The sequence below is a fragment of the Vanacampus margaritifer genome, chromosome 7 (assembly GCF_051991255.1).
Source record: "Vanacampus margaritifer isolate UIUO_Vmar chromosome 7, RoL_Vmar_1.0, whole genome shotgun sequence".
Classification (NCBI taxonomy): domain Eukaryota; kingdom Metazoa; phylum Chordata; class Actinopteri; order Syngnathiformes; family Syngnathidae; genus Vanacampus; species Vanacampus margaritifer.
The window spans coordinates 25,501,152-25,528,439 of NC_135438.1; the positions used below are offsets into that span (position 1 = coordinate 25,501,152).

Consider the following 27,288-nt stretch of genomic DNA (forward strand, 5'->3'; position numbering starts at 1 on the left):
AGGATCGAACTTGGCCACCCCTTGCTCTGATGTGTTTTAAAAAAAAAATACTTTACGTCATAAGACGGTGCAACATTAAATCTGCAAATTTTGTTGGAATTCACTACACTATACTATTATAAAATAATGGTAAAAGGCAAAGCATCAGGTGAGTCACTATCCCCAGACATAATTGTTTGGTGTTTAGCAATCGAATGATTACACTATATTCAATATAAATTAGAAATTTAAAGTGGCCCATGCTAATGTGAGCTCCATGTTTTATCCATGGCTATGCTTTCAATGTCCTTGTGTGTGTCTTAGCCTCAAAATGACAAGCTCAGGCAAAATGCGGCAGGTGCAAACTAATGATGCTGGCTCTCTTTGTCTTACTGCCATGTATGCCTCAAAGGTGACTATTTGCATGTTCATTATTTTTTGCAGCTGCAGGGCACAAATTCAAAAATACTTCTGACAAGACAATGCATACCTAAAGTAATTGTACACTGATTCAAATTCAAACACTGAACATTTAGTGCAATTGATGGTACAAAGATGAGAATGTTTTGAATATTTCCAGGTACCATTCAAAACAACCTCACATTTGCATTGTGATTTGATCCCTTTGAATTCGTTCACTTTACGTGCCTGTTTGGTCTTTTCCCCTTCAAATGTCTGCTTTCTTTATGTTAGCGAACACTTCACAAATGAAACCTGAAGCTGCCGTGCCTCCTCGTCTTACATGTCTGTTTTCTCTCACTTTTGTGACGTTAACTCAATTAGTTTTAAATGTTTCATGCTCAGGTGGATAAATAATTAAAATGAGATTTAAACTCAGATAAAATGACATAATCTGCAATTGTTTTGAAATTCTTTGGTACCCTATTGATACCCTTATGATTTAAATCCACACCCGCTTAATCAGACACCTGCAGGTTAGCATTATTGTTCCAGGCATTAAGATTTTGAAAATGAACCAGTGTTGCTGGATTTCTCATTGTAATGGCATCTGGGTCTCTTGTGAAAACAAAACGCAAGTATGTTGGTGTTATATGATGATCTAGTGTGTTTTATTGGGTGCAAAGTCCCACTGTGACCAAAGCCACCACCTCCCGGATCCTCCCCTTCATGCCAACTACCTGTTCTACCTGATTGTATAACTTCCTGCTGTTGTCATCGTTGACCAAGCTGATTCACACCTCGTTTCTGTGACAGGTAGGTACTTTTTTTTTAATCAATGATGATTGCACAAGTCAAAGATTATTATTTTTTTTAAACTGCTATGAATGAACATGGGAGCGGTTTGAATGGTTTGATTTTATGGCATATGGCAAAGCGAGTACAGTGCTTTTGGTAGTGATATCCAAAAATGTAGTAAAACTACAAAAAAAAAGTGTTATTGTCTTAAAATTTGATTGTTTATATAAATAGATATAGATAGCTAGATAAATGTGTGTGAGATTATATACATTCAATGCGACAGTAAAGCAGAAGGACACTAAAACCTTCGCAAAACAGTTACAATTTAAGACGCAATGTAATCAAATTGAAGAAACAAAGATGTTAGAACAAACGAAAAGTGAGCTTTATGTCTGACTAAGCAAACAAGACTGATTATCAACTGACAACAAAGCAAGGTAGAGTTCATCACAAACAGGAAAAGCACACCCCTTGGGGGCTGAAGAGCTTTCATAGAAAAAACAGCATAACCCCAAAGGAGCTAAGAACATCCAATTGTAAACAGAATTTGCAATCATGTTTAAAAACTGCCAGCTGCTGTTCTGCGGTTAGTTATCCAAAGTGTATGCGGTTGTGAGTGAGTGAGGGAAGAAGAATTCCCTTCACATTGGCATTTGGCTTAAAGCCAGAATAATATCAGGTGGCTTTTCCAGATAGGCTTCCATTGTCTTTAAGATTCAACACAAGATGACAAAAATCAAGTCAAGCAGCTCCAGATTTGAATGGCTGTGTTTGTTTTACTTTGTACTTGTGTACTATTTAAGCCTCAGTCGACTTACGCAAATAGTGCAGACCTCCAAGAACAGGTTTTAAGTGCTGATCACCAACAGTGGTCACAACTCGTTTGAATGCCATGGCCAGGTGTGGCTGGCCAATATAGCAGGGGCTCAAGCAAAACAAAAAACAAAAAGTCTCTTATCACCAAAGTATCTATAAAATTAAGAAATAATAGGAAATGTTCAATTTTTATTTTTGATAATTTGATTATTAACACTGTCCAATAAAACATGGGACTCGATTCATCAATTTCAATGAATAAGTAGTAGCAGGCATCTAATACTCCTAATATTACATTTAACTTAACATTTATCAAAACTCTGCTCTGAATAAATTAAAGAAAAAAAACCCTGTTTGATATAATGTTAAATGGTTCATTTATATACTGTAGCGCTTTTCCACCTTAGGCCATGTATACACATAGCCGAGTTTTTTGCAAATGGGAGATATTTTTCTGCGGTTTGCCCTGTCATCCACACGTCCGTGGGGATTTTTTTCGTTAAAATCTCCGGCCAAAGTGAAGATTTGCGTATTTCTCCGGGTCCGCTGTCACATCTGTCCGTCAGTAAACAAAGTTTTACGGTCCTCTACAGATGTCACTCTCAATCACATACCTCAAGTTGTTAAAAAATAACAAGGGGAAAAAAAGGCGGCGTGGATTTGCTTCCCCACCGGGGAGACCATTTTTGTATATGTGTGTGTGGTGAGTGAGTGGCGAAAAAAGTTGTTAAAAAAAGACAAGTGAAGCTTTTTAAGATTTTGTATTTATCCTCTTTGTTTTCCTCTATGCTCCTTTTATGATGTATTTTTTTAATTAATGAAAAAAAGTCTTGTGTGCGCTGAGAGCACTGATCTGCATATATACAGATCAGCAGCTGACAGTCTGTGCTTGTGTGACGTATGGCAAAGTGACGTCAAGAGACGAGGAGTATTTGGCTAACTACTGCCGCTTAGAGGCTTGGCATGTATCTCATTGTAGGCCCAATTTGTGGAACTGGAGTCGCCAGACGGAGGCGTACTCTGATTGGATAGGATTTGGAACTGTTGCCACCTTAAGGTCTGGAATTGTTATGAACATACTTAAAAATGCAATAATGCAGTTAGTTGTGGATGTTTTCTTTTCTACAAACGTGGTGGTGTAGATACAATTTTTTTCTACACCCAGAGGATGGAAATACTGTATCCATTTAAAAAAATGCCCTGCTACATGTGTATATGGCCTTTCTCAACAGATCTGCACAATTTACGTAAGTGACCCAATTTGGTTTGAAATGATGAAAACAGCAAATTTCACCAAAAGGTGAGAGATTTTCATGCCTAAAAGAAGGTGAAGAGAGCAGGATCATTCAGCTACGTCACAGCCATCTCTTGGGGAATGAAAATAGGATTATGACCTTTCCCAAAAACTTGTCATCTATGAACCTGTTGAAAAATAAATGCTTGACAACCTTCGTAGATACAGCAACTGACAGTGATGTGTAAAGATTTTATAATTCAAGTCATCTTTATTTATATAGCGGTTTTCAAACGGCCTTAGCTGCCACAAAGCACTTTACAGAAAACGCAGCACAAAACATTACATAAAACATCAAAATCAATACAATACAATACAAACACAACAAAAAAGCATGTCATGACTCCTTCCAGCAGTTGATCAGAGACGTGATCACAACATGCATGACGTCACACACGTCTGCTACAACGGTAAAACAAATTGCTACGTGATATGTAGTCTATACCTCAGAAAACATTGGGCAGGTGTATTCATGTATTAAATACATGGAGTCCTCGTTTCGACTTTACGGCGCTCGTGCCTCGTACGTAACACCTTTTTTTGTTCATTTCCCACAGTAATCACGCCTTTTTAACTCTTTTACTGCCAAAGACGTTAAATGACGTTCTGCAAAAACCTACGGAGGAGCGCCAAAGACGTTAAAAGACGTCCTCCCATTTTTTTTTTTTTTGAAACTGGTGCTGGCAAGGCTTGCGGAACTGTCCTGAAAGTTTCAAGCAGGTCTCGTGAGCCTAATGACTATTTTTGGCCCCTAGAGGGCAGCGCTGACTCTCTTTTGACAAGATCAGGTGGGCGTCAGTAGAGGCGGAGCTAGAGCGTCGAGCAGGAGACGAGAATGTTAGACAAAGGAAAAATGGCGACCGGCTGCGGCAGCTCACGCCTGAGTCGTTTTTTTCAAATTCGAAAAGCATCGACCAACGATAAAGAGCACATTGATGACGACGATGATCATCATCGATGATGATGATGACTCCGTGGTTTGAAAGCATTGACGCGGCAGTAGGAGATGTGGGGGGGAGAGCTAGGTGGCTGAGGAGGAGCACACGGAGAATGGCGCCCCGTTTGCAAGCAGCTCAACACTTACAAGACTAAAGGCATCGACCAACGCTAAAAGTGCAGTACAGTTGCACACATTTGTAAATAGTTAGCGAAATTGTTTTGTTAAATTGTTACACTGTTGAATGGAAATAAACGTATTTTGCAATCTAAAAACACTTTTTCATTGTTGGTGAAAGCGTTTTACAGAAGTAAAGCACTATTTAGGTGTTTGTGGCATCATTCATGGACAAAAATAGGTGTACAATTCACTAGAGTGCATGAAATAACATCGTTTCACAAAAAGCTGTTTTTCTCCGTTTTTTGTTTCAAAAGAGAGAATTTCGGTGAAAGTAACCATTTTCTATTGTTGATTACTGAAGAACGGAATAAGGTAGAAACAAACTTTTTTCTGATGAAAGATGAGAGTCCAATCTTTCATTTGGTAGTATGTGTGTTTCCATAGTCCAAACACAACATTTTCTGTGGACCTTGAAAGATCAGTCAAAATGCTTAAATCAGCTGGCACTGGCGACAACCCGTTTCTGAAAACGTCTGGCAGTCAAAGAGTTAAAGTTATTTAAAGATGTGTTGTTGTTACTTCCAGCAATGGACGTTGAAGGTATTATTTGATTACTATATTAAGTGTAATCTTTGCGTGTTCAAAATAATTGAAAAATGAGATCTGATGAAGAAGCCTTCTTTATAAAGAATTTATTTTAAGAGCTCTTAAAAGACACAAGACATGCTTACATTCAAAGGTGATGTTAAGCCTCCAGTGTGTCCATATGAAAAACACACAGTAGCTTTATAGATGAAAAAAGCATACTCCTCCTCTGAGGCTGGACAAAGGGTTAGCAATTATAATAGACAGACAAGTGATTTATTGACATGTTTACTCCAGTTTCGTCCAAAGCCGGAAATATATGATTAGACAGGTACTACCATGCGACCTAGACTCCCTCAGACCCACAGTGTTATCAACTTGAGAACATGCCTCCCATGTGCATTCCTATCTCACCAGCTGGAAGGGAGTGAAAAGTGTTATTCATTACACTACAGTTATATGTCCAATATATTTCACACAAACATTATCACAGTTATATGGCATCTATATACTATAAGTAAATTCATAAACAGTAAAAATATGCATAGAAAATGTTAAATGTCTTCAGTCCCTCAATGAACAAAATATATTTGTTCAAAATAAGACATTAAACCCCTTAGAAATAGTCTAGAGAAAAATTCCAGCCGGATCTTCATCTGATGTCGCCACCGCGGTCATAGCTTTAGAAGTTACAGATTCAACCATCATATAAGACGACTTGTTTTGTACATCTTGCTTTTCGATGGCTGTGGCAATAAGCCGCGTGCACAACGATCTCAAACAAGGAATACAGCAACAACCGCAAGTTGTCAAAAGCTGAAACCAAATTTTTATATCTTCCAAACACATCAATCCAGTTATCCCAAATTGACGTATCGATACCGGACTGCTCTTTCATTTTTTTAATTAAGTGTCCGGAGTCCCTCAATGGCATTGGTTAAACTTCCACCCGGTGCAGTGTTATTAGGAATAAAAGTACAACATTGTTCTCCAAACATTGAACAAACACCACCCCTTTCTGCAAGTAACATATCAAGGGCTATACGATTCTGATTTAGTCATTTCAGGTTGTTCTGTCTTACTCATAGTTTTATCAATGCAAATTAAAATTGGAAAATAGGGATCAGTTCCAGAGAACCATGCCCACAGCATTAGGCCATAACAAAAGGTGTTATTTATGGTTACATTAGGTGGCCGGATATTACCTTCAGGAAGAACAAAAATTTATTCGAATTGATGTCCCATTCTTCTCAATGTTACTCTCTTGCTAAAAAAAAAAACTGCCTCACCACTGGAACCTGACGGCCAGTATCGGCCACTTTGGGTGGTAATGAAGGTGCTCCAGTCCAGTCGTAAAACACTACCTGTCAAATACCACCAGTACTTGAGCCAAAGGCCCCCCTTCGTCGGCCCCCCACTACTAAATCCCTTCAAAGATTTAATGGGGAGTTTGACAGATGTGTTTGTGTTAGGAGCAACGGTCAGGACAATTGAGTTATTATACGCCCAGTTCATTATCCATTGGAATTTGGGTAGAAATAACATTTCTTTTATCACGGTGTGTTGTATTCAAACTCACGTCAAGGGGTTTCATGAAAAACCAAAATGGCACAACAATTAACGAGAGAAAAACCGTCACAATGCAGCAATTAGTAGCAGAGTTCTTCATCGAAGCCATCTTGAGAAGAAGTTCTTTTGTTGAAGGAGAAGGATGTTCGTCAGTCGTTGGTTGATGATTTTTTTTTTTTTTTTTTAAGAGGCGTTGTCAGCCTTTTTCCGAACCCTGGCTCACTGCCAGAGATCGCAGGAAAGGTCACGGGACTTCATTCCCAGTGTGAATCTATCCTTGTGAATTGATGAAAAGGGGCATGTGACTCAAATCACCATTGAGTGATTTCCCCCTTTCAAACAGCAGATTGACACTTGGTCAGCTTTGCCCATGGAAAAGGCACTACAATGAATCTCCTTCCAGGACCTCCTACGCTGCAGCTTCCCTCCTTGGACAGCTTGTCAGGTAGACACTGGAAACGGCGTGGTGGGGCTCGGTGAGATGGCTCCAACTGGTGTGGGCGTAGATCATCAGATGGTTGCCCTTGGTGGCATTGTTGAACCAGAAACAGCCGGCCTTGTAGATGAGAGATGATACCAAGTATCTCCTTTCCGATACAAGCGCACCGCACAGGATGTACGCTCCTTGACCTTAAATGGACCTAGCCAATGAGGACAAGACCATTTCGGTTTAGTTACTTTCAACCACACATATTTACAATCATTTATTTTTGAAGGAACATCTGTTTAGCTTAGAGAATGTAGACACTATCTCCTTAATTACTGGGGGCCTCTCAACGTGTGACTCCCCCAGCGGAACATTGGGGGTGGGAAACGGCCTGTTTTTATGACCCTCAAAAGGAGTCCAGCCTTTTTATATCTTATGAAGTTTTTGTTTTTTCAAATGGGTTCGTCTAATCCAATATTCCTAAGAAGCCCTTATAATAGTAGATAATGATTAATCAAATATTTTACCATGATATTTACTGTTGTAGATTTAGCATAAATGTACTTTTTATCATACATCAAATTTCTGTATTTTTTACGCTGGTTTTTATTATAGCAGTGTAAATCATTTAAAAACAACATCATCTTAACTCAGAACTATTCATGTCCGGCCGGGCCATAAACAGTCTGAGAAGAGATTTATATATATTTATACCTTTAATAAACACTGCAGTCCTGCAGTTCATTTTTACAACTTGTCTCATAAAATAATGTCCACCAGGTGTCCCAATGTTCCTTCCACACCTAAATGGCAAATTCCATAGGCTCTAGAAATGATACTTTTCAATTGTTTCTGAAATTGAATATACTTACCGTATTTCTGCTATTCGGGTTGTCTTTTGTCATCTTTGTAGAACTTACTTTCCTCCAAGTCAAATCCTCTCCATTCTCCATCTGTGAATTAATTCACTCACATACTATAGAAGTATCACCTCATTCAGACTAACTTATAGTCCTATATTGATTTAATTCAACATGAACTGTTTGTGTGCATACCTTCCTTCGTGACACACACAGACAGACCAGTAACTGACTCCCTCATCTGATAAAGATCAATTTTGATCATTTCAGACCTGAATGTGAAAACTGCAGCCGCTTACAAATTGCTGCTTCAAAAAGGGAAAAAAACTGACACCTTATGTCCTGTTGATAATAAAAACCAAATTGGGGCAATTTGTCCAACACCAAGACTACAGGAGCAGATCCTGCTTAGTCTTGCAACAATTCCTAAAAACAAAACCCTTGGAGGCGCAAATTTGAATTCTGTCCAGGCAACACAGTGTGAGTAAAAAACAAACTAACTGTAAAATAAGATAAAAGATCAAAATACCTACTTCAAATAAACCAAAAAGTAATCTTAAAATGCTAATTATCCTCCCCTCTTCTACAGAGTAGCGGGGCTTGTACAACACAGTAGGCAACTTTGCAGATCATGACCCAATTAAAATCAGTGCTGCGACCTTAATCAAAAATTAAAAAAATTTCAACCAGCAATTTTGCCGTAAGTGTTCCACATCTGAGTCCAATCCAGAAGCTAAAATTTAAAAGGAAAATGGGCAAAAAATTAGAAGACCAAATTCAACAAGCATCAAACAACGGAAAATATAGTATTAAAGATTAGAATACATTTTATACTACCCTAATTCACATAAGCCGTTCTCAATTTCCGAAACTGCGTTGCTATAGATCACATCTCCTTTTCCGACACAGTACAGAGTGCAGAGTGCAAACTGTACTCAAAACAGACCAAAATATGACTCAAAGGCCGATCTCAGATGACTCGAACTTTGAGTCCACACTGGAGTTCATATTCCTTCCTGTCCTTGTTGATAGCAGTTTATGCAGGGCAAAGTTCAAAGCAGGCCTTAGCTGTCACTGGAGACCCCTGACAGTTTCATCAGGACGGCTGTGATGAGAGTTTGAGATGTCTGCTCAAAGAGTTGATGGACATTTTGCTCAGATAATTCATAAGAGTCATTGAACAGTCTCATGGCGAGCGGATTTGCAGTATACCATCCTTTTCGCAGTCCGTGTGATCACTCCCCCCCCCCCCCCCCCCCGAAAGTGACCATTGTTCAGTTCGCCGTCCACTCTGTGCCCAACAGCCAGGTTATTCCAGCACGTTGGAGACACCCAAGAACAACACCTCTCGTCAAAGATTGAACCTGCCTGAAACACTTATACACTCGGAACAGACAGAGGGAGATGAGATCACAGCAAGAGATTTATATGCTTGTTATAATTAAAAATAATTTTCTCAAAAAATATGTATTTTGTAGTTTCATCTAAATGTGTTCTACATTATAGCAAGTAGTATTACTATATTTACGCATATATCTACCATAGACGACTTCTTCATTACATGTTACCTCAAATTTAAGAAAATGTGACAGCTGTCAGTCACCCTGGCCACTTGGAGGAAAGTCCTCTCCAGACTTCTAGAATGGGACTCAGATAAGGACAAAGGTTAAATCATTTTCACACCTACGAATGAGTTATCAGAGATGCAGGGGAAATCAAAAAATCAAAAATGAAAAGTCTATTTCAATTAAAATTTGGTTTTATTACTTATTCAACTATATTAAAATTTGGTTTTATTACTCATTCAACTATAAAAAACACAGATCTGATTTTTTTTTTAAAAATAATATGGATAGTGGCCTGTAGGTATCATCTAGACCTCTTTATCTTTACGCATTCTTCTCTTACCTAGAAAAAAGAAAAGCTCCCATTACAGGACACATTGCCCTCTGACTCCTATTTTCCACACAAATCCCCCTCCTCTCTTCCAAGACACAGGGAAGGAGCAGAAAAAGGGGGAGGGAAAATCACATTCAAAACCTATTTTTTCTTTTTCTTTTTTCTACATTCCTATACGAAAAACAAACGCCATTATCACACCAGTCTTTTCTACTCAAAAACAACACCAAACATATAGTTAAAGATTTTAAAGAAAAACAAATGAAATATCCATCCACACATTTCTTATTCACAATTACAGATTCAGTTAACTTCCAAACCACCCGGATAGCCTCCACTTTCCTTATCTAGGTCTCATTCGATTACTCAACAATTCTCTCAACTTTTTTCAAACTTTTGGGGCACATACGCACACACATACCAACTAGAAAAATTCCCATTATAATCACACAATTGACCCTAGTCATTTTATAACAAAAAAACATTCTCTCCTAATCACACAAGTCACACATGCTCCAGATTAGTACGCCATCTAGAACCAATAGACTGTGGAATCTCCGCATGCCGAGCCAATTCCAATCCGAAAACTTTTGCCTTATTTAATCTATTTTCCGGGTCATGTCTCATTTCTAACAATTTTAAACTGGCGGAGATTTTAGCCTAGCATTCGCCATGCGTTCATCAAACACGTCGCCGTTAGCCGAGCCGTGGCTAGCGGACTCACTCAACAGTTTTACGAGCAACTTTCACAGAGCTACCCAACGCTAACATTCTAGCACAAACCAACATTTGGTCCACGACCCCACACCGTCTAACTTTTCTTCCATTCGAAGAAACTATAGATGTGTTTTTCACGGAGGTAATCAGCGTTTGGCGCTGTTTTACACAAGTAAGCTCTACAGACTTCATTAATGCAATCAGACATGTCTCAGATTTTAACGGTGGGAACCAACCTTTATCACAATTAGTCCGCATCCATTCATTTAAAATATTTTTCATCTTCCGCCGTCGCCGTGGTGGCAGCGCTTCAGCCATGACGAGTGTTGCGGCCGTGACTTGTTCGCTTAGCGACAAGCTTTGAGTATGGACCGGAAGTTTACGCAAATCAAACCACCCTGAGTCTCGGGCAAAAATGTCGTCCATTATATGTAGTAATTTAGTCGTTTATAATATTTATAAAGTCAGTGACGTCTCACTTATGATACTACAATACAACAGATCAAAACTATTCTCATTAATCCCCCCAAAAAATTATTCTATATATACTGTATATATATATTATTTTTTTTAGAAAAAGAAAAGAAAAAGAAAAAACGAAACAGAAATTAAATATCTTTTTGCGCGACTTAATAAATACTTATCCGGATCTTCGCGGGCGGCTTCTTCACAGCTCTCGCTTCCAATGTGAATGAAATCACACGAGCGGCTTCTTCATAGCTCTCGCTTCCAATGTGAATATCACACGAGCGGGTTAATTCGACACAACACACACACCCCGCGGAATTATGTCCCACGGTTTTTAATAATAACCCACAGCACACACACCGTGTGAATAATACCACACAGGCGGCTTATCCTCTCCGCTCACTCCGTAAAATTATTCGGAGGGCTTATTCATACCAAAATAAAAATAAAAACAAGACAGCCTATTCCACCGCGGAACCAATCTCATATGCCGTTTCCGAACGGCGGAGCGCTCCCATTTGACGTCACTTCCGTATTCAACGGGCCAACCCATGCATGGATCAATGTCGTAGTAATTGTCAAAATCGAGGACTTTCGCGTCCCTCCGTAACAAATACGACTTCAAAACCCCCCCTAACTTGTTCACAGATCTCAAATACAATTTGGTACGGTTGTAATGCAGCTCTGAGTAATCCCAAACAAACAGAATTTCTCTACGTGGATAATTTGTCCACTCACCTTGTTAATATTTGCGCATTTAGAAATTCAGTTGTCCAAGATCATCACAGCTGTTGCAAAAACGTCCCAATTTGTCGCCGTCAGAGGTCACCAATTGAAGGTATTATTTGATTACTATATTAAGTGTAATCTTTGCGTGTTCAAAATAATTGAAAAATGAGATCTGATGAAGAAGCCTTCTTTATAAAGAATTTATTTTAAGAGCTCTTAAAAGACACAAGACATGCTTACATTCAAAGGTGATGTTAAGCCTCCAGTGTGTCCATATGAAAAACACACAGTCGCTTTATAGATGAAAAAAGCATACTCCTCCTCTGAGGCTGGACAAAGGGTTAGCAATTATAATAGACAGACAAGTGATTTATTGACATGTTTACTCCAGTTTCGTCCAAAGCCGGAAATATATGATTAGACAGGTACTACCATGCGACCTAGACTCCCTCAGACCCACAGTGTTATCAACTTGAGAACTTGAGAACATGCCTCCCATGTGCATTCCTATCTCACCAGCTGGAAGGGAGTGAAAAGTGTTATTCATTACACTACAGTTATATGTCCAATATATTTCACACAAACATTATCACAGTTATATGGCATCTATATACTATAAGTAAATTCATAAACAGTAAAAATATGCATAGAAAATGTTAAATGTCTTCAACGTCCATCGAGCAGGTCGGCTCACCATCAGGTGCATCACATTTCCGTGTTTAAGTTTGAATTAGCTCCGCTCTGCCGTCCGTCAGCAATGAACGTCCGTGCGGAAAGCACAAAATATTGTTTCCGGCTCTTCCAGGTCTCACAAATATGTTTTTTTTAATTACTGTACAAAGTATTTTGATGTAAATATCAACTTTAACGGGGGAAATCACAACTTTGAAGAAGCTAACATGCGGTTTGAAGGTGAGAGAGAGAGAATCATCAAGACAGTCACAGAGGTTAGGTTTGTAAGTTATTACCATGTACTGTAAGAATCGTATCTTCTTTTGATAGCATTTATTTATTACTTTAGCTGTGAAAGCTGGTTCTGGAAAATGTCAAAAACACCCTTCAGAGAGTAGTAGTAGTGAGCCTAAGATGGAGTCATGAGGAACACGATAGCAAATTATGAGATATTTAGGTGTGAGTCCATCAACTACAGCCAATTCAGATTTTATTCTAACAGCTATCAAGTCATCAATGCTCTGCTTATTGTGTTCCACAGGCCCACGGGAATGGTGTCCACACTGGGAAAGACTAGAATCCTGCTTACCCTACTGTGTTTGACTGCCGCCGGTTTGTTCTACAAGTCCAAATGGAATCTGACAGACTTGTATTCGCTCTGGCCGCATAAGTTGCGTGCCTGCAACTGCCAGAAATGTTTGACTGAGGGTGAACATGAGTTTAAAATGTTGATTGGTGCATCACCAAAGCCGTTTTTGACCAAACAAACCCCAATGTCGGAGGATGATTTCAGCTGGTGGAAGGTAGCACATTTTATTCTGATTAAGTGTCGAATGCTTGTTGTAAGTGTTTGTGTTTTTTTCATCACTGTTTGTTAAAGGTTGCAAAAGGTTGCAAAGACGTTCGCCAGAAGTCCACAATTCTAACGGTCGCTAACAATGTTTCTTGTTGCAAAGAAATCCTGAACATGTTCAAAATTTGATGGCAACAAGAAAAATAGTTTCCAACCATTAAAACTGTTTGTGAACATCTTGGAAACTTAATGAACCCTGACAAAAAAACAACCTTCGCTACGTTCGCAAACATTTGCAAACCTTCACCACTCAGTAAAATATGTGGATGCACGATAATATCGGTGGCGATAATTATCGGCAATTATCGACCAATTTGGCGTCAAACAGATAAGCCATATAATAAAGAAATCTGCCGATAATAATAGACTTGCCATGTTGGTCCATGTGTTGTGGTTGTAGCACAAGTTGTGCCCAACTCTTCAACCCTTACTTATCTGTTATTGACATCGGCACTTTCTAAATTATTGGTTTATAGGTATTGTTTGAAAATAGCATTATCGTGCATCCCAAGTAAAATATCACAACGGATTTTGCCTATAAATAAAATCTCAGATTTTTTTAAACAAAAAATTTGGTTTATGATTTTCCCCCCGATTTTTTTCATTATATATATATATATATATATATATATATATATATCTCCATCCATCTTATACCACTTATCCGAGGTCGGGACGCGGGAGAAGCAGCTTTAGGAGGGATGCCCAGACTTCCCTCTCCCCAGCCTTTTCAACCAGCTCCTCCGGCGGGATCCCGGAATATGTTCCCGGGCCAGCCGAGAGACATAGTCTCTCCAGCGTGTCCTGGGTTGTACCACCGGTGGGACATTCCCAGAACACCTCTCCAGGAAGGTGTCCAGGAGGCATCCGAACCAGATGCCCGAGCCACCTCAGCTAGATCCTCTCAACGCGGAGGAGTAGCGGCTCGACCCTGGATGAACGAGCTTCTCACCCTATCTCTAAGGGAGAGCCCGGACACTAGGGGTGTGAATTGCCTAGTACTTGGCAATTCGATTCGTATCATGATTCATAGGTGACGATTCGATTCGATACCGATTAATCCCAATACGAATCTATAAATTGATTATTGTGATTTTTTTAAACTCAAATTTAGAAAATACTTATCAGTAAACTTGTACATGTACACTGTAAGATTTGTATGAAAATGTATTTATATATCTGAAAATTCAGGCTTATAACTGAGCCACTGCATTTAACAAACAGGTTGCAGTCTGTGTCATGTTTGAACAGCACTGAAATAAAATATTAAGGCTTAATGTTCCATTAATATAACATTCTTCCATGCTTAATATGTAAATCCTAACCCTAAATTAGACGTTTTGTTGAATATATCCATTAAAAAATGTATGTTTAAAAATCTATTCGGCCGCATATTGAATCGATTCGAGAATATATTGCCGAATCGATTTTTTCTAACACCCCTATCGGACACCCTGCAGAGGAAACTCATTTCGGCTGCTTGTATCTTCTTCTTGTTCTTTTGGTCACGACCCACAGCTCGTGACCATGGGTGAGGGTAGGAACGTAGATCGATTGGTAAATCGAGAGCTTCGCCTTTCGGCTCAGCTCCTTATTCACCAGAACCTACCGATACAGAGTCCACATCACTGCAGACGCAGCACCGGTCCGCCTGTTGATCTTCCGCTCCATCCTGCCCTCACTCGTGAACAAGACCCCAAGATACTTGAACTCCTCTACTTGGGGAAAGATCTCATCCCCGACCCGGAGAGAGCACGCCACCCTTTTCCGACTGAGGACCATGGTCTTGGATTTGGAGGTGCTGATCTTCACCCCAACCGCTTCACACTCTGCTGCGAAACCGCTCCAGTAAGAGTTGGAGATCACAGCCTGATGAAGCCAGCAGCACCACGTCATCTGCAAAAAGCAGTGATCCAATGCTGAGGCCACCAAACCGGACCTCCTCAAGGCCTTGGGTGCGCCTAAAAATCTTGTCCATAAAAGCTATGAACAGAATAGTGACAAAGGGCAGCCTTGGAGGAGAAACAAATCCGACTTACTGCCGGCAATGCAGACCAAGCTTTGGCACCGATCGTACAGGGACCGCACAGCCCGTATCAAGGGGCTCGGTACCCCGTGCTCTCGAAGCACCACCCACAGGACTCCCCAAGGGACCCGGTCGAACGCCTTCTCCAAATCCACAAAACACATGTAGACTGGTTGGGCGAACTCCCACGCACCCTCGAGAACCCTGCAGAGGGTGAAGAGCTGGTCCACTGTTCCTCGGCCGGGACGAAAACCACACCGCTCCTCCTGAATCCGAGAATCGACTTCCTCCTCTCCAGCACCCCTGAATTGACCTTACCAGGGAGGCTGAGAAATGTGATCCCTCTATTAATGGAACACACCCTCCGGTCTCCCTTCTTAAAAAGGGAGACCACCACCTCTATCTGCCAGTCCAGAGGCACTATCCCCGATGTCCACGCGATGTTGTATAGGTCTATCAACCACGACAGCCCCACAACATCCAGAGCCTTTTGGAACTCCGGGCGGAACTCATCCACCCCCGGGACCCTGCCACCGAGGAGCTTTCCAACCACCTCTCACAAAACACCACTCTGGTTCTGATCGGGGAGGCTGTTCCTCCTAATCACGCCCTCTAGGCCTCACTGTCATTGCCCATGTGAAGACCCCTAGCAGAATGAGGGAGTCCCCAGATGGAGCGCCTTCCGGCACACCCTTCAAGGACTCCAAAAAAGGTGGGTAGTCTGAACTGCTGTTTGGTGCATATGCACAAACATTAGTCGGGACCTGCCCCCCCCCCCACACCCGAAGGCGGAGGGAGGCTACCCTCTCGTCTAATGGGGTGAACCCCAACATACAGGCGCCAAGCCGGGGGGCAATAAGTATGCCCACACCTGTTCTGCTCCTCTCACCGTGGGCAACTCCAGAGTGGAACTTCTCTGCCTCACACACCAGCTTCGGCTCCTTCCCCGCCAGAGAGGTGCCATTCCATGTCCTAAGAGCCAGCTTCATATATATATATATATATATATATATATATAATGAACTGCAATTACACTTTCACTTCATTGTGCTGGAATTAATATTAGCAAGGGCAGGGTTTACAAAATTGGGTACAAAATGCAAAAGTTAGTTTCAGTTACATTTAGTGTACTTAAAATACATCTAGCCAATGAATGTGTGTGTGTGTGTGTGTGTTTCCAGATTAGAGAGAGGGTTTTTTATTTATTTTTTATCAAACGAGTTTTAGTTTTGTATCTTCATGTCACTATTGTCAAATCTTCTTTTTTTTCAGAATGTGCAGCGGGAAAAGCGCCCATTCAGTTTTTTCAATGAAACTGTCGACAAACTCTTTACGATCTTTCCACCCACCCCACAAGTTGAGCAACAATCGTCCGACCGTTGCAGGACTTGTGCGGTGGTGGGCAATTCGGCCAATCTCAAAGGATCACACTACGGCCAGCTAATTGATTACCATGACATCGTAATAAGGTAAATCCACCACCTTATAGTGGTACCTTAATTTACAAGTGCTTTGGCTTGTTTTTAGGGGGATTCTGGTTTTTGACAAATCTTTTTTTCTAATCATCGGTCCAAAAACTTGAGCGAAATGTTTGTTTGTCAAGTCGACTTGGCGAAGTAGTATGAGCGTAATACAACTTCTATAACGAACTATACTGAAGAGGATACAGGCTGTAATGCCAGCCAAGTGTGTTAGGATTGGGAAGGTGTTGAAAGTGAGGAAAGCATGACAAAAAAGGAAAAAAACAAAAAACAAGATTAAGTTAAGTGAATGTGAAGTAAAAATAATAGAAATTAAAAATGTTCTTTATGTTTTTTATTTATTATTACTATACAGTTCCAGGGCGTCGCGGTGGTTGACTGGTTAGAGCGCCTGCCTCTCAGCACACAGGTCGTGAAATCGAATCCTCGGTAGAGTTTGCATGTTCTCCCCCGTGCCTGCGTGAGTTTTGTCCGGGTACTCGGGTTTCCTCCCACATTCTGAAAAACATGTATGTTACACTAGGTTAATTGACAGGGTTGGGTGTACCCCACCTACTGCCCGAAGACATCTGGGATAGGCTTCAGCACGCCCACGACCCTTGTGAGGATAAGTGGCTCAGATGATGGCTGGATATGCCGCTACATTTTTATAATTTTTTTTAATTTCCATTATTTTGATTGAGGAAAGTTTTGAAAATCAAGTGATTAGAGTGATAAGCATGGTCAATAAATGAGTTAAACTCTATAGGTACCACTGAACGTCTGATGACTTAAATGCTTGACATTGTGATTCATATAGAATGAACCGCGGGCCCACCAAGGGCTACGAGTCAGACGTTGGCACCAAGACAACTCATCGCGTCATGTATCCTGAAAGCGCCACCAATGTGGACAAAAACACTCATCTTGTGTTCTTTCCGTTCAAGATGAAGGACTTGCTTTGGCTGCTCAACAGCTTCGCCCCTCAGTAGGTGTTCTATTGCCACTCTCAATAGTTTGGACAGTAAATAAATATTTATCTTTGCAGCCCCCAATAATGGTGGGCAAAAGGCTTGCAGATATAGAACCCCACACCTAAGGGCAAATTGATAAAATGATATATGCGATGGTGTTTTTACAGTCAGAAGGGCCCAAAGAGGAGAGGCAACAAGGACTTGGTGAGTCTGACCTAAAAGTAATCACGTCAGTCAAACATGTTTGTTTTCTTGGGATACAGTTCTTCATTTCAGTTTGAGTGTCTTTATTAAGAGTCTGACTTGCAACAGGTGATGATCATCAACCCGGCCTTCATGAAATATTCTCATGAAATGTGGATGAAAAAGAAAGGCCGCTACCCATCTACTGGCTTCATGACCTTGGTGCTAAGCTTACAAATATGTGATGAAGTAGGTGGCTCTTAATTGATCCTTTTAGGAAGTTGATAATAATAATAATAATGAAAGTTTCTGTCAATCTTACATTTTGATTTATTTATTTTTCTATATTTTGTATCATCACACGAAAAATGCTGACAAAATTTTTATTTGGATTCAAATGTACTGCATATCAAAGTCCGGTGAAAAAATATACAGTATAGCTAAAGAAATATTTAAAAACAAACAGTTCTCAAAGATGAAATGTAATGAAAGTGTATTAAACTGAAATAAGATGATGACTTTACAACTGAACCTAATTCCTTCAGCATACCCCTAGAGGGAGCCACAGTACCAGAAGCAATACCTGACTTGTTAGGAACAGTAATTTAAAAAATAATATAAAAATAACTGGAAAATGTCCATAAAAACGTTTCAATTTGGCCAACTCAAATCAATCTTGATTGATTGATTGATTGATTGATTTTGTTCATTAAACATATAAACAAGTAGCAGAAAAATAAAATAAAGATTTCAAAGAAGAGGGGAAAAAAACCTTATACAAGAATTAATCACGGTTAATATGTTCAAAAGGGAGTGGGAAGAAGTTGCAAACTTATCTAGTCCTACCCCTTATTTGTTGTATGTTTTGACTTATTTCATTATTGATACAATAATAGGTTAATGTATTTCAATAAAAGATACATGTATAAACCTGGTCATTTATACAATTGCACTTACATCATATGTACATGAAATTCATAGGCATATACCATAATACATTTCAGCATTTTTCTTTTGTTGAAATACATTAAACTTATTATTGTATTAACATAAAATGAATAAGGGGTAGGACGAGATACATTTTTAAGCCACCATTAAAATGAAAGTTTTAGACATTTGTCTCCAATGTTTACAAAACACTACAGACACTTATGTTCATGCTTTATGGTTATGTACTCCGGTTATGTATTTCTGGACTAAAGTCTTAGAAAAACTTTCCGCTATTTTGGACTGTAGGATACCTTTATCTCCAACCTTGTGTTTGCTAGGTGACCTAACAACAATTGACTTACCACATAAACAATTTCAATCTACACTTGTAGCCCTTACTATCGCAAAAAAAAACAATTCTTGTTAACTGGAAAAATAAACAAACTCTGAATATCGACCAATGGTCTAACCTCCTCATGAATCACATTTTAATGGAAAAAATATCTGCCTCAAATAAAAACCAAATATCAAAATTTATAGAAACATGGTCTACGTATATAGAATTTTTAAAACTAATTCTGGTTACTTAATTCTGTCTGTTAGCGAGAGCCACCACATCGTGATAACTTACATTGATGTTTCTGCATTTGGCAATTTATTATTATATTATATTATTAGTATGGGATTTTTTTTAATAGGCTTTAGGTGAACTGATGAATACACACACGCTCGCACACGCACGCACACACACACGCACATACACATACTCACCCACATACAAATATATATATATATATATATATATATATATATATATATATAAAATCTTTATTTTTTTATTTTTTTTATTATTATTTAAAAAAAAAAAAAAAAAAAGGAGAGCATTGATGATGTCAAATCGAATGAACAATACTGAGCTTTCCTGAAAAAAACACAGAAAAACTTATTATTGTATTAACATAAAATGAATAAGGGGTAGGACTAGATACGTTTTTAACTTCCTCCTACCCCTTTTGAACATATAAACTCTTTTCTTTCTTCCTATTCTTGTTTTTTTTCTATATTTTATGTGTTTTCTTCATTTTTTATATGTTCAATAAAACCAAACCAAACCAACATTTATGAATCATATCCTCATACTCACATATACAGTTTTCATTGCACTCATACTGATAAAATCGGGAAAAAATTACAACATTTATACAATTTTAAGAGCTCATGTCTGATTTAAGTACTTTTTTAAACTTTGCTTTTAAACATTTTTTTTTAAATCAGCAAGTGACTCACATCTTTTCAGGTCAGTTACAAAATTATTCCACAAATTAACACCTTTGCTTAATATTTGTTCTTTTTTTTTGTAGACACTTGTACCCCTTATGTTATAAGGACTCTCTCTAATTTTGTCATGATTTGGGTCAGCTGGTGGGCTCCACCCACCATACACACCTGCTGCCCATCTTGCCATCAGACCTCAATAAAAGCCTGATGGACACAGCAAGGAGTGTCGGGTGATTACTCCGAGACGCCGCTCTCTTGACCCGACTGTACTCGTCTTACAAGTGTTTCTCCTGCTGCCCATGACTTACCTTTTTGCCGCCACTGTGCGTGCTTTTGAGTTTGTTTGTGATCCGCCTGTGCGCGTGAGTTTGTGCTTGTTTTCGTCCGCCTGTGTGCGTGATTTTGAGTTTGTTTGCTATCCGCCTGTGTGCGTGAGTTTGTGTTTACTTTTGTCCGCCTGTGTGCGCGATTTTGTGTTTGCGTTTATCGCCACATTAAATCAAAGTTATCCGCATCCCTGCCGTGGCTCGCCTTCCTCACTGCATCTGGGTCCTCCCTTCTCAAGCCGTGACAAATTTCAAACAGCTTCTGAGTACTGTGGCAGAGTAGATTGTTGTGTACTTTGTACTATATTTGTGCTATTTTAAATTCAATTAAGTCGTAGAATTTCATTGTATTTGATTTAATAAATAGTCAATGTTGGTTCTGTATATTTTTGATTGATTAATAATTCTTATGGCTATTTTATGCAGTTTGAAAATAGGGCCGGTATTTGTTTCATTTGCGTATACTGTATCCCCAGATTTCCACACAATAGGTCAGATATGGTAATAATAATGATGTGTATAATGATTTCTTATTCAGAACATTTGTAGTTTTAGAGTGTATCCCTATAATTGTTTACATTTTCCTTTTGACATTATCTATGTGTGACTTCCAACATAATTTTTTTCATCAATAACTACTTCAAGAAATTTATTTTCATACACTCTTTCGATTTCAATTTAATTTACCATAATTTTGACCAGTGGTGTGGTTTGCCGAGTACCAACAACTATAAACTTTGTTTCATTTATGTTTACTGATTATTTGTTCATGTCAAACCATTTTTATGTGTTTAATTCATTCTCCACAGTAGTCAGAACCTGCTTCAGGTTATCTCCTGAACAGTAGAGAATTATGTCATCAGCAAATAAGACACTTTTGAATATTTTTTTAGACACAACAGGTATCATTTATATACAAAGAAATAGTTTCGGCCTAGCACAGACCCTTGGGGGACTCCATGAGTAATCTTCAAGTGTTTTCATTGTATATTGTTAAACTGTAAGTACTGATATATATTATCCAAATAACTTTTCATCCATTTATATGGCAAACCTTGTATGACATATCTTTCTAATTTATCCATTAATATTGAATGATCTATAGTATCAAAAGCTTTTTTTCAAATCCCAACAGCAAATGTTTTATTATTTATGTTGGTAGATATTGCTTCTACAAGTTCCATGATTGCCATTGAGGGTGGTCCATTTTTCTCTTGACCCATATTGATTTTCACTTAAAAGCTTATGTTTCTCAATAAAATTGTCCAGTCTATATGACAATAATTTTTCTAGAATTTTTTAGAACTGTGGAAGCAGTGATATTGGTCTATAAGTAGTGAATATGTGTCTTTCTCCATTTTTATGAATAGGAATAACTTTAGCTATTTTCATTTTTGATGGAAATATAATGGCTTTAAATGACAAATTACATATATATGTGAAAGGTTGCACAACATATTCTATAATACTTTTTACTAATGTCATATCAATGTTAACTGTTAACTGTCAATGGATTTTTTTTTTTTTAATGTTTTAACAACATTTAATATTTCTGTATTATTCACAGCATTAAGCAACATCGTGGATGAGTTATTTTAATGTGCTTATCTATTTCATATTTGTTTCTTGGTTCAGGGAATTACTTTGCCAAATTACTGCCGACATTAACAAAATACTCATTAAAATCATTAGCTAAACCCCAAAAAATTCAATAACAATATTTTTAGCTTTTATAAAATATTTTTGGATAATCTGGCATTGTTCGATATCTAAATCATATTTACAATTGTGTTTTTCCTGCCAGGTCAATGTTTTTGGGTTTGGTGCCGACAGAGAAGGAAATTGGAGCCATTATTTTGAAATACTGAGGAACAAAAGACTGAGAACTGGACCTCATGCTGGCATGCAAGAATATGAGTTCATTCGCATGTTGGATCAGAAGAAGGTCATTAGTCTTTTTAAAGGACTGTAACATGCACTGTATTCTTGCCCATCTGATTCTTTATAACTGTTGTTCAGCACACCACCACCTTTATTGTACAGACAATCACTATTTATTGTCACCATTTCACCATATTGTCACAATTCAGTGTACATACTGTGTGGCCGTTTTGTAAATAATATATATATATATATATATATATATATATATATATATATATATATATATATATATATATACTTTTTGGGGTGGTGGTCGGTGGGATGGGGTATAGAGTATAATACATATATAGTTTTTGTTGTTGTTTGTTTGGTCTTTCAATCGGATTTATATAGCGCTTTTCTAGACACTTAAAGACACTTTACAATGGAATGGATACATAATTCATGCACTCACACATTCACACTGTGGTGGCGGTAAGATACTTAAGTAGCCACAGCTGCCCTGGGGCAGGCTGATGGAAGCGCGACTGCCAGTGTGCGCCTACAGCCCCTCCGACCACCACCAAACATTCGCACCTTACATACACCAGTGTGAGTAGCAGTGGAGGCAATGTGTGTGAAGTGTCTTCCCCAAGGACAAAACAACACATGACTCGGGGGAGAGCGGGGATCAAACCGTCGACCTTCTAGTTACTGAATGACCGTATCTACACTGTGAGCCACGGCAGCCACAGTGTGAAGACAAACAAACAATGGATTCAAATTTCTGTAGTTGTTTCTTAAAAAATATTTTAAAATAAAACTCAAAGGTGGTTACTGTATATTTGTTGTAGGGTTGTACAATATATTGAAAAAATATTGTGACCGCGACAATAGCCGGCGCAATATGCACATCACAAAGATGTGCAATAGCACTAGCATTAACTTTGACCAATCAGATGCAACCTTGCTCATTGCTGTCTATACATAGGAAAACAGTATCTTCTGGCATTACTAAATAACTTTAAAATATACTTATATAATTGTAAGTTATTGCAATTATTTAGCTAACAATACATTGAGCCAACTTATTTTGCCACATAAATTTTTTTTTTCTTTCATTAGATAACAATAATGTAATTTCTTTAGGTACATGTTCAATATTGCAATAATATCAATAACACAGCACTTGACACCCATATTTCTTATTGCATGTTTTTTCAATATCGTGCAGCCCTAATTTGTCTTCCCTGACAAGATTGAATACAAATTTAACTTTTTTTTTTTTTTACTGTATTTACCCGCACAACCAAACGGTGTTCTTTTGGGAATTCGCATTCACAACAAACATGTACTTTGATAGCACACATCTAGTAAATTGTATTACATCACTTAACAGAGAGGACTTTTTTTACACAATTAAAACTACAGTACAGTAGTTTTTGCCACCTCATTGGGTACGCCCACACACATGAACTGGGGTCTACCTAATATTTTGGCCACCTGTTTGGGTAATCTTGGGGATGTGTAAATGAGGATGCGGGGTGGGGGAGGGGGACATTGGTGACTACTTTATTGGCCACTGTGAGACCAAAAATGTAGAAATTAGAGCAGCAAAGCAAAAAATAGTAATTTTTGGCTTTTATTTAGAAATATTGAAACAAATATTACAGCAGGGATAAGCTGATCTGTTTAAAGTTAGGTTGGTGTGAATCAATTAAAAAAAAAATGCACAAATTAGTGGAGAGAAACAACCAAAAAAAAGCCACAGAACTTTTAGCTTTTATTTTTTAATTTTAATGCAGGAAGGATACGCTGAAGAGTTTACATTTATTTTGCTGAATATGCGATTTGAATGAATGGTAATTGTTTTTTTAATTGGTGAAAAATGCTAGAATACAAGAATTTGGGGGAATTTTGAAAATTTTACCCAAAGTGACCTAGATGAGCCAAACATATTGTAGAATCTGGAAGTGGGAATGATGCCACATGAGTGTTAATTGGGAATGCTAAATGTTTTAATTGGGTAAAGCTGTTGTGTTCTGGCGTGGTTACGGCTGACAGTTACTTGCAAATTGTCATTAAAGAGTTGTTGTTTGTTCGCCGCTTGGCCTGATTAGTTCACCAACACTACAGTACATGTACATTAAAAGAGGCTGCGGCAGCGCCAGCGGCACCTAAATGACGGTGAGTAATGACCAGCAATAATCATTTTGTGCGTCCTAATTTTCATTCATGACATCGGACGACACAACATATTGCCACCTATTTAGCCTCAAAATATAGGACAACTCAAACTTATCGGCCGCTGCCGCACACTTGCATGTACACTCCGCCTCCCAGTGCAGAGGACGTGGGATCGAGTCCGGGCTTCAGCCTTCCTGGAAGGAGTTTGCATGTTTTCCCCGTGCTTGCGTGGGTTTTCTCCGGGTGCTCCGGTTTCCTCCCACATTCCAAAGACATGCATGGCAGGTTAATTAATTGAACACTCCAAATTGTCCATAGGTGTGATTGTGAGTGTGAATGGTTGTTGGTCTTGTTAACATTATTAACATTTTTCTTCTTTATTTTATATTTTAACCATGTTGAATTTAGTTATAGATGTGTAGAGCAGGTGAAATAATGTTAAATTCAATACAACTCAACCTTAACCTATCTGTTATCTTGGTTTTTGTCTCAATTCCCTTTCCAGTGTCCTGCTTGAGAAAGTTAAATCTGTTTACTGAGATTCTGTTTTGAGAAAGTGCACACTGAGAACATGTTTTGGCTAAAATATGAAGAAAGTGCAAGCTGGCATATTGAGATTCTGTTTTCTTCCCACATGAAAGATCAACATAGCATATTGTGAGAACCAATCTGTTTTTCTTATTCGATGGGAGGAGAAGAGGCGTTTTTCTTTCAAACTCTGATTGTAATAAAGGGCTGTCTCTCAAGGGGGGAGGCACGCACTCTTGGATGGCACTCTTTGATGGCACTCTTTACGTGATATTCAACTGTGTGACCGGAGATCTCTGTAATAAATCATTCTTGCAAGGAGCCTTTTCACAAAGAAGTGTCATCTTCAATTTTTTGGACACGCAAAAGATTACAAATTATATGATACGCCATCAAATGGTGACCACCCGACGAACGACGTTTTACGAACTGTGGCGTTCACGGACGGATAGAATTCCAGGCCACATTAATTACGGTAAGTGGACATTTTATCCACGTTTAAGGAATTCTGTCTGTTTGGAAGCGCTGCAGCTGGTATTCGTCTTGTAAAATTACATTGGAGATGAGATCTGTGTGAACAGGTAGTGGTAAAATTTGAAGTCGTTTTGTTGAACGCGAAGTCCCTGATTTTGGATTTTGCTACGGTGTTTGAACTGTACACGTACGTGGTGATGGGAGCATTGTTTACGGAAATGCCGTCACGTTGGTTTATACGCTGAATTGTCAAACAGTTTGTTTTAGACAAACGAGAGGTACTTGGATAATTTGTTGTTAAAATCCTTGTAGATTTGTGCGCAGCTGCCAATGTAAGTGCGCAGCTGCCAATAAAAACAGTTTGTTTAGACAAACGAGAGGTTCTTGGATAAATTTGAGAAGGACTACAGATTGACACAGCGGATAGTACTGCCGCTGTTGAGACATCGTAAAGATCCTTGAACATTTATTCAGCTTTGTAAAACAGATTGACACAAGCGGATTTAGTACGCCGCTGTTAGAGCAATCGAGAGGTCCTTGGATAATTTGGTATTAAAGATTCTTGGACAAGTTTGTTCAGCTGAAAGACAACAGATTTACACATGCGCAGATGAGGATATATTACCAGAGTTTGGTACGTAATGTTACGATGGATTTTGCACAATTGAATCAAATAATTGTGGCAAACAGGCTGAAGTAGGCGTTTCGTGATTGACTTAAAGCAGTATTTATTATTTTAAGAGGATAGAGATCATGATATATTTTTTATATCGCGAAAACGATATTTTATGTTTGTCTGAAGTACAATTGTCTGACGTCATTTATTATTATTTTTACGGGGGCGCGATGAGCTATTTTGTCGACTAATTGTATTGTATTATAAGTGAGACGTCACTACATTTATAACTATTTATATAACTTTAATATAATAATAACTAGACAGGTTAATGTTTAATATAAGTTACGGGGGCGCTTTGGACCGCGACACCAAATGGTTTGACCTGATAGTACTTCCGCTAGACGACTTGAGAAGCTTCCGGGGTTTGTAATCGGCCGTTGATCGTTAAACAATGACGTGAAATGTATTTAAAATTGAACGACTGGACTTAGATTTATTGTGGAAAAGGTTAGTTCTCTCCGATAAGATCTGTGGTTTGCTTGATGTCTTTGATGACGGCAGTTTAAGCTGTATGTGTACGTAAACGCCGATCGCTGGTTACAAAAGTGTTAGAGATATATGTATTTTTTTTTTTATATATAGAGGAAAAACCCGGACGTAACTGTAAGAAAAGTGTATTAAATGATGATTATTGCTGAAATGTTGACTTTGGGTGGTTCTGTAAAGATCGCTTGGATGGCTGTGATGATATCTAAGTAAATACCGTTCTATTTTTTCTCGCTTTGTAAATAAAAGCAGCTGTAGACGACGAATTTACGTAATAAAATAAATAAAACCGTTTAGTAAAGGCTGAACGGGATAAATTGATTGGGACGGTAATATTACTAATAAAAATCTCCAACGCGACTCTGTTTTACAGGCCGCGGGCGTCAGTGCCTACGTTAAATAATTAGACGACATTACATAAATTGTTGCCATAACTGATTCTTTAAGGCCCTCAATCACATCTCCTAAAGACTGATGTTGAAATACTTGATTATCTGGCTTCACAGCGCACTTGCGTCATAACTAAATTATGTTTATACAAATCGAACGAATAACAGCACATCACATTGACTAGTACAGTGAACCACTTTGAAGACACTTACATGTGTACCTCACTTCATTAACATACACAACTGTAAGACTGAATGTATTGCTGTGAGATTGGAATATAAATTAATTAGGCGAATCACTTTGAAGATTATAGTTGCTATGACTCTAGCTGACCGCCAGATGTCACTCTTTTTCCAAATTAAATAGCCGAAAGCCTCAA

General features: G+C 38.6%; 2 protein-coding genes across 2 annotated transcripts; one reads left to right on the top strand and one right to left on the bottom strand.

Annotated features, from left to right (window-relative positions):
• Positions 1-25,202, top strand: LOC144054908 (CMP-N-acetylneuraminate-beta-galactosamide-alpha-2,3-sialyltransferase 1-like). Its single transcript, XM_077570314.1, has 8 exons — positions 1-148; positions 1,065-1,194; positions 12,814-13,075; positions 16,424-16,620; positions 17,432-17,599; positions 17,753-17,789; positions 17,898-18,017; positions 22,107-25,202. The coding sequence occupies exons 3-8, from the start codon at positions 12,824-12,826 to the stop codon at positions 22,272-22,274; spliced, it is 942 nt and encodes a 313-aa protein (XP_077426440.1). The 5' UTR covers positions 1-148; positions 1,065-1,194; positions 12,814-12,823; the 3' UTR covers positions 22,275-25,202.
• LOC144054832 (uncharacterized) lies at positions 6,836-11,626 on the bottom strand. The gene is made up of 3 exons (XM_077570160.1): positions 11,610-11,626; positions 7,800-7,880; positions 6,836-7,141 (listed from the first exon to the last, which is right to left on the bottom strand). Exons 2-3 carry the CDS (start codon positions 7,878-7,880, stop codon positions 6,836-6,838), a joined length of 387 nt encoding a protein of 128 aa, XP_077426286.1. The 5' UTR covers positions 11,610-11,626.
• Positions 25,203-27,288: the final 2,086 nt, after the last annotated feature.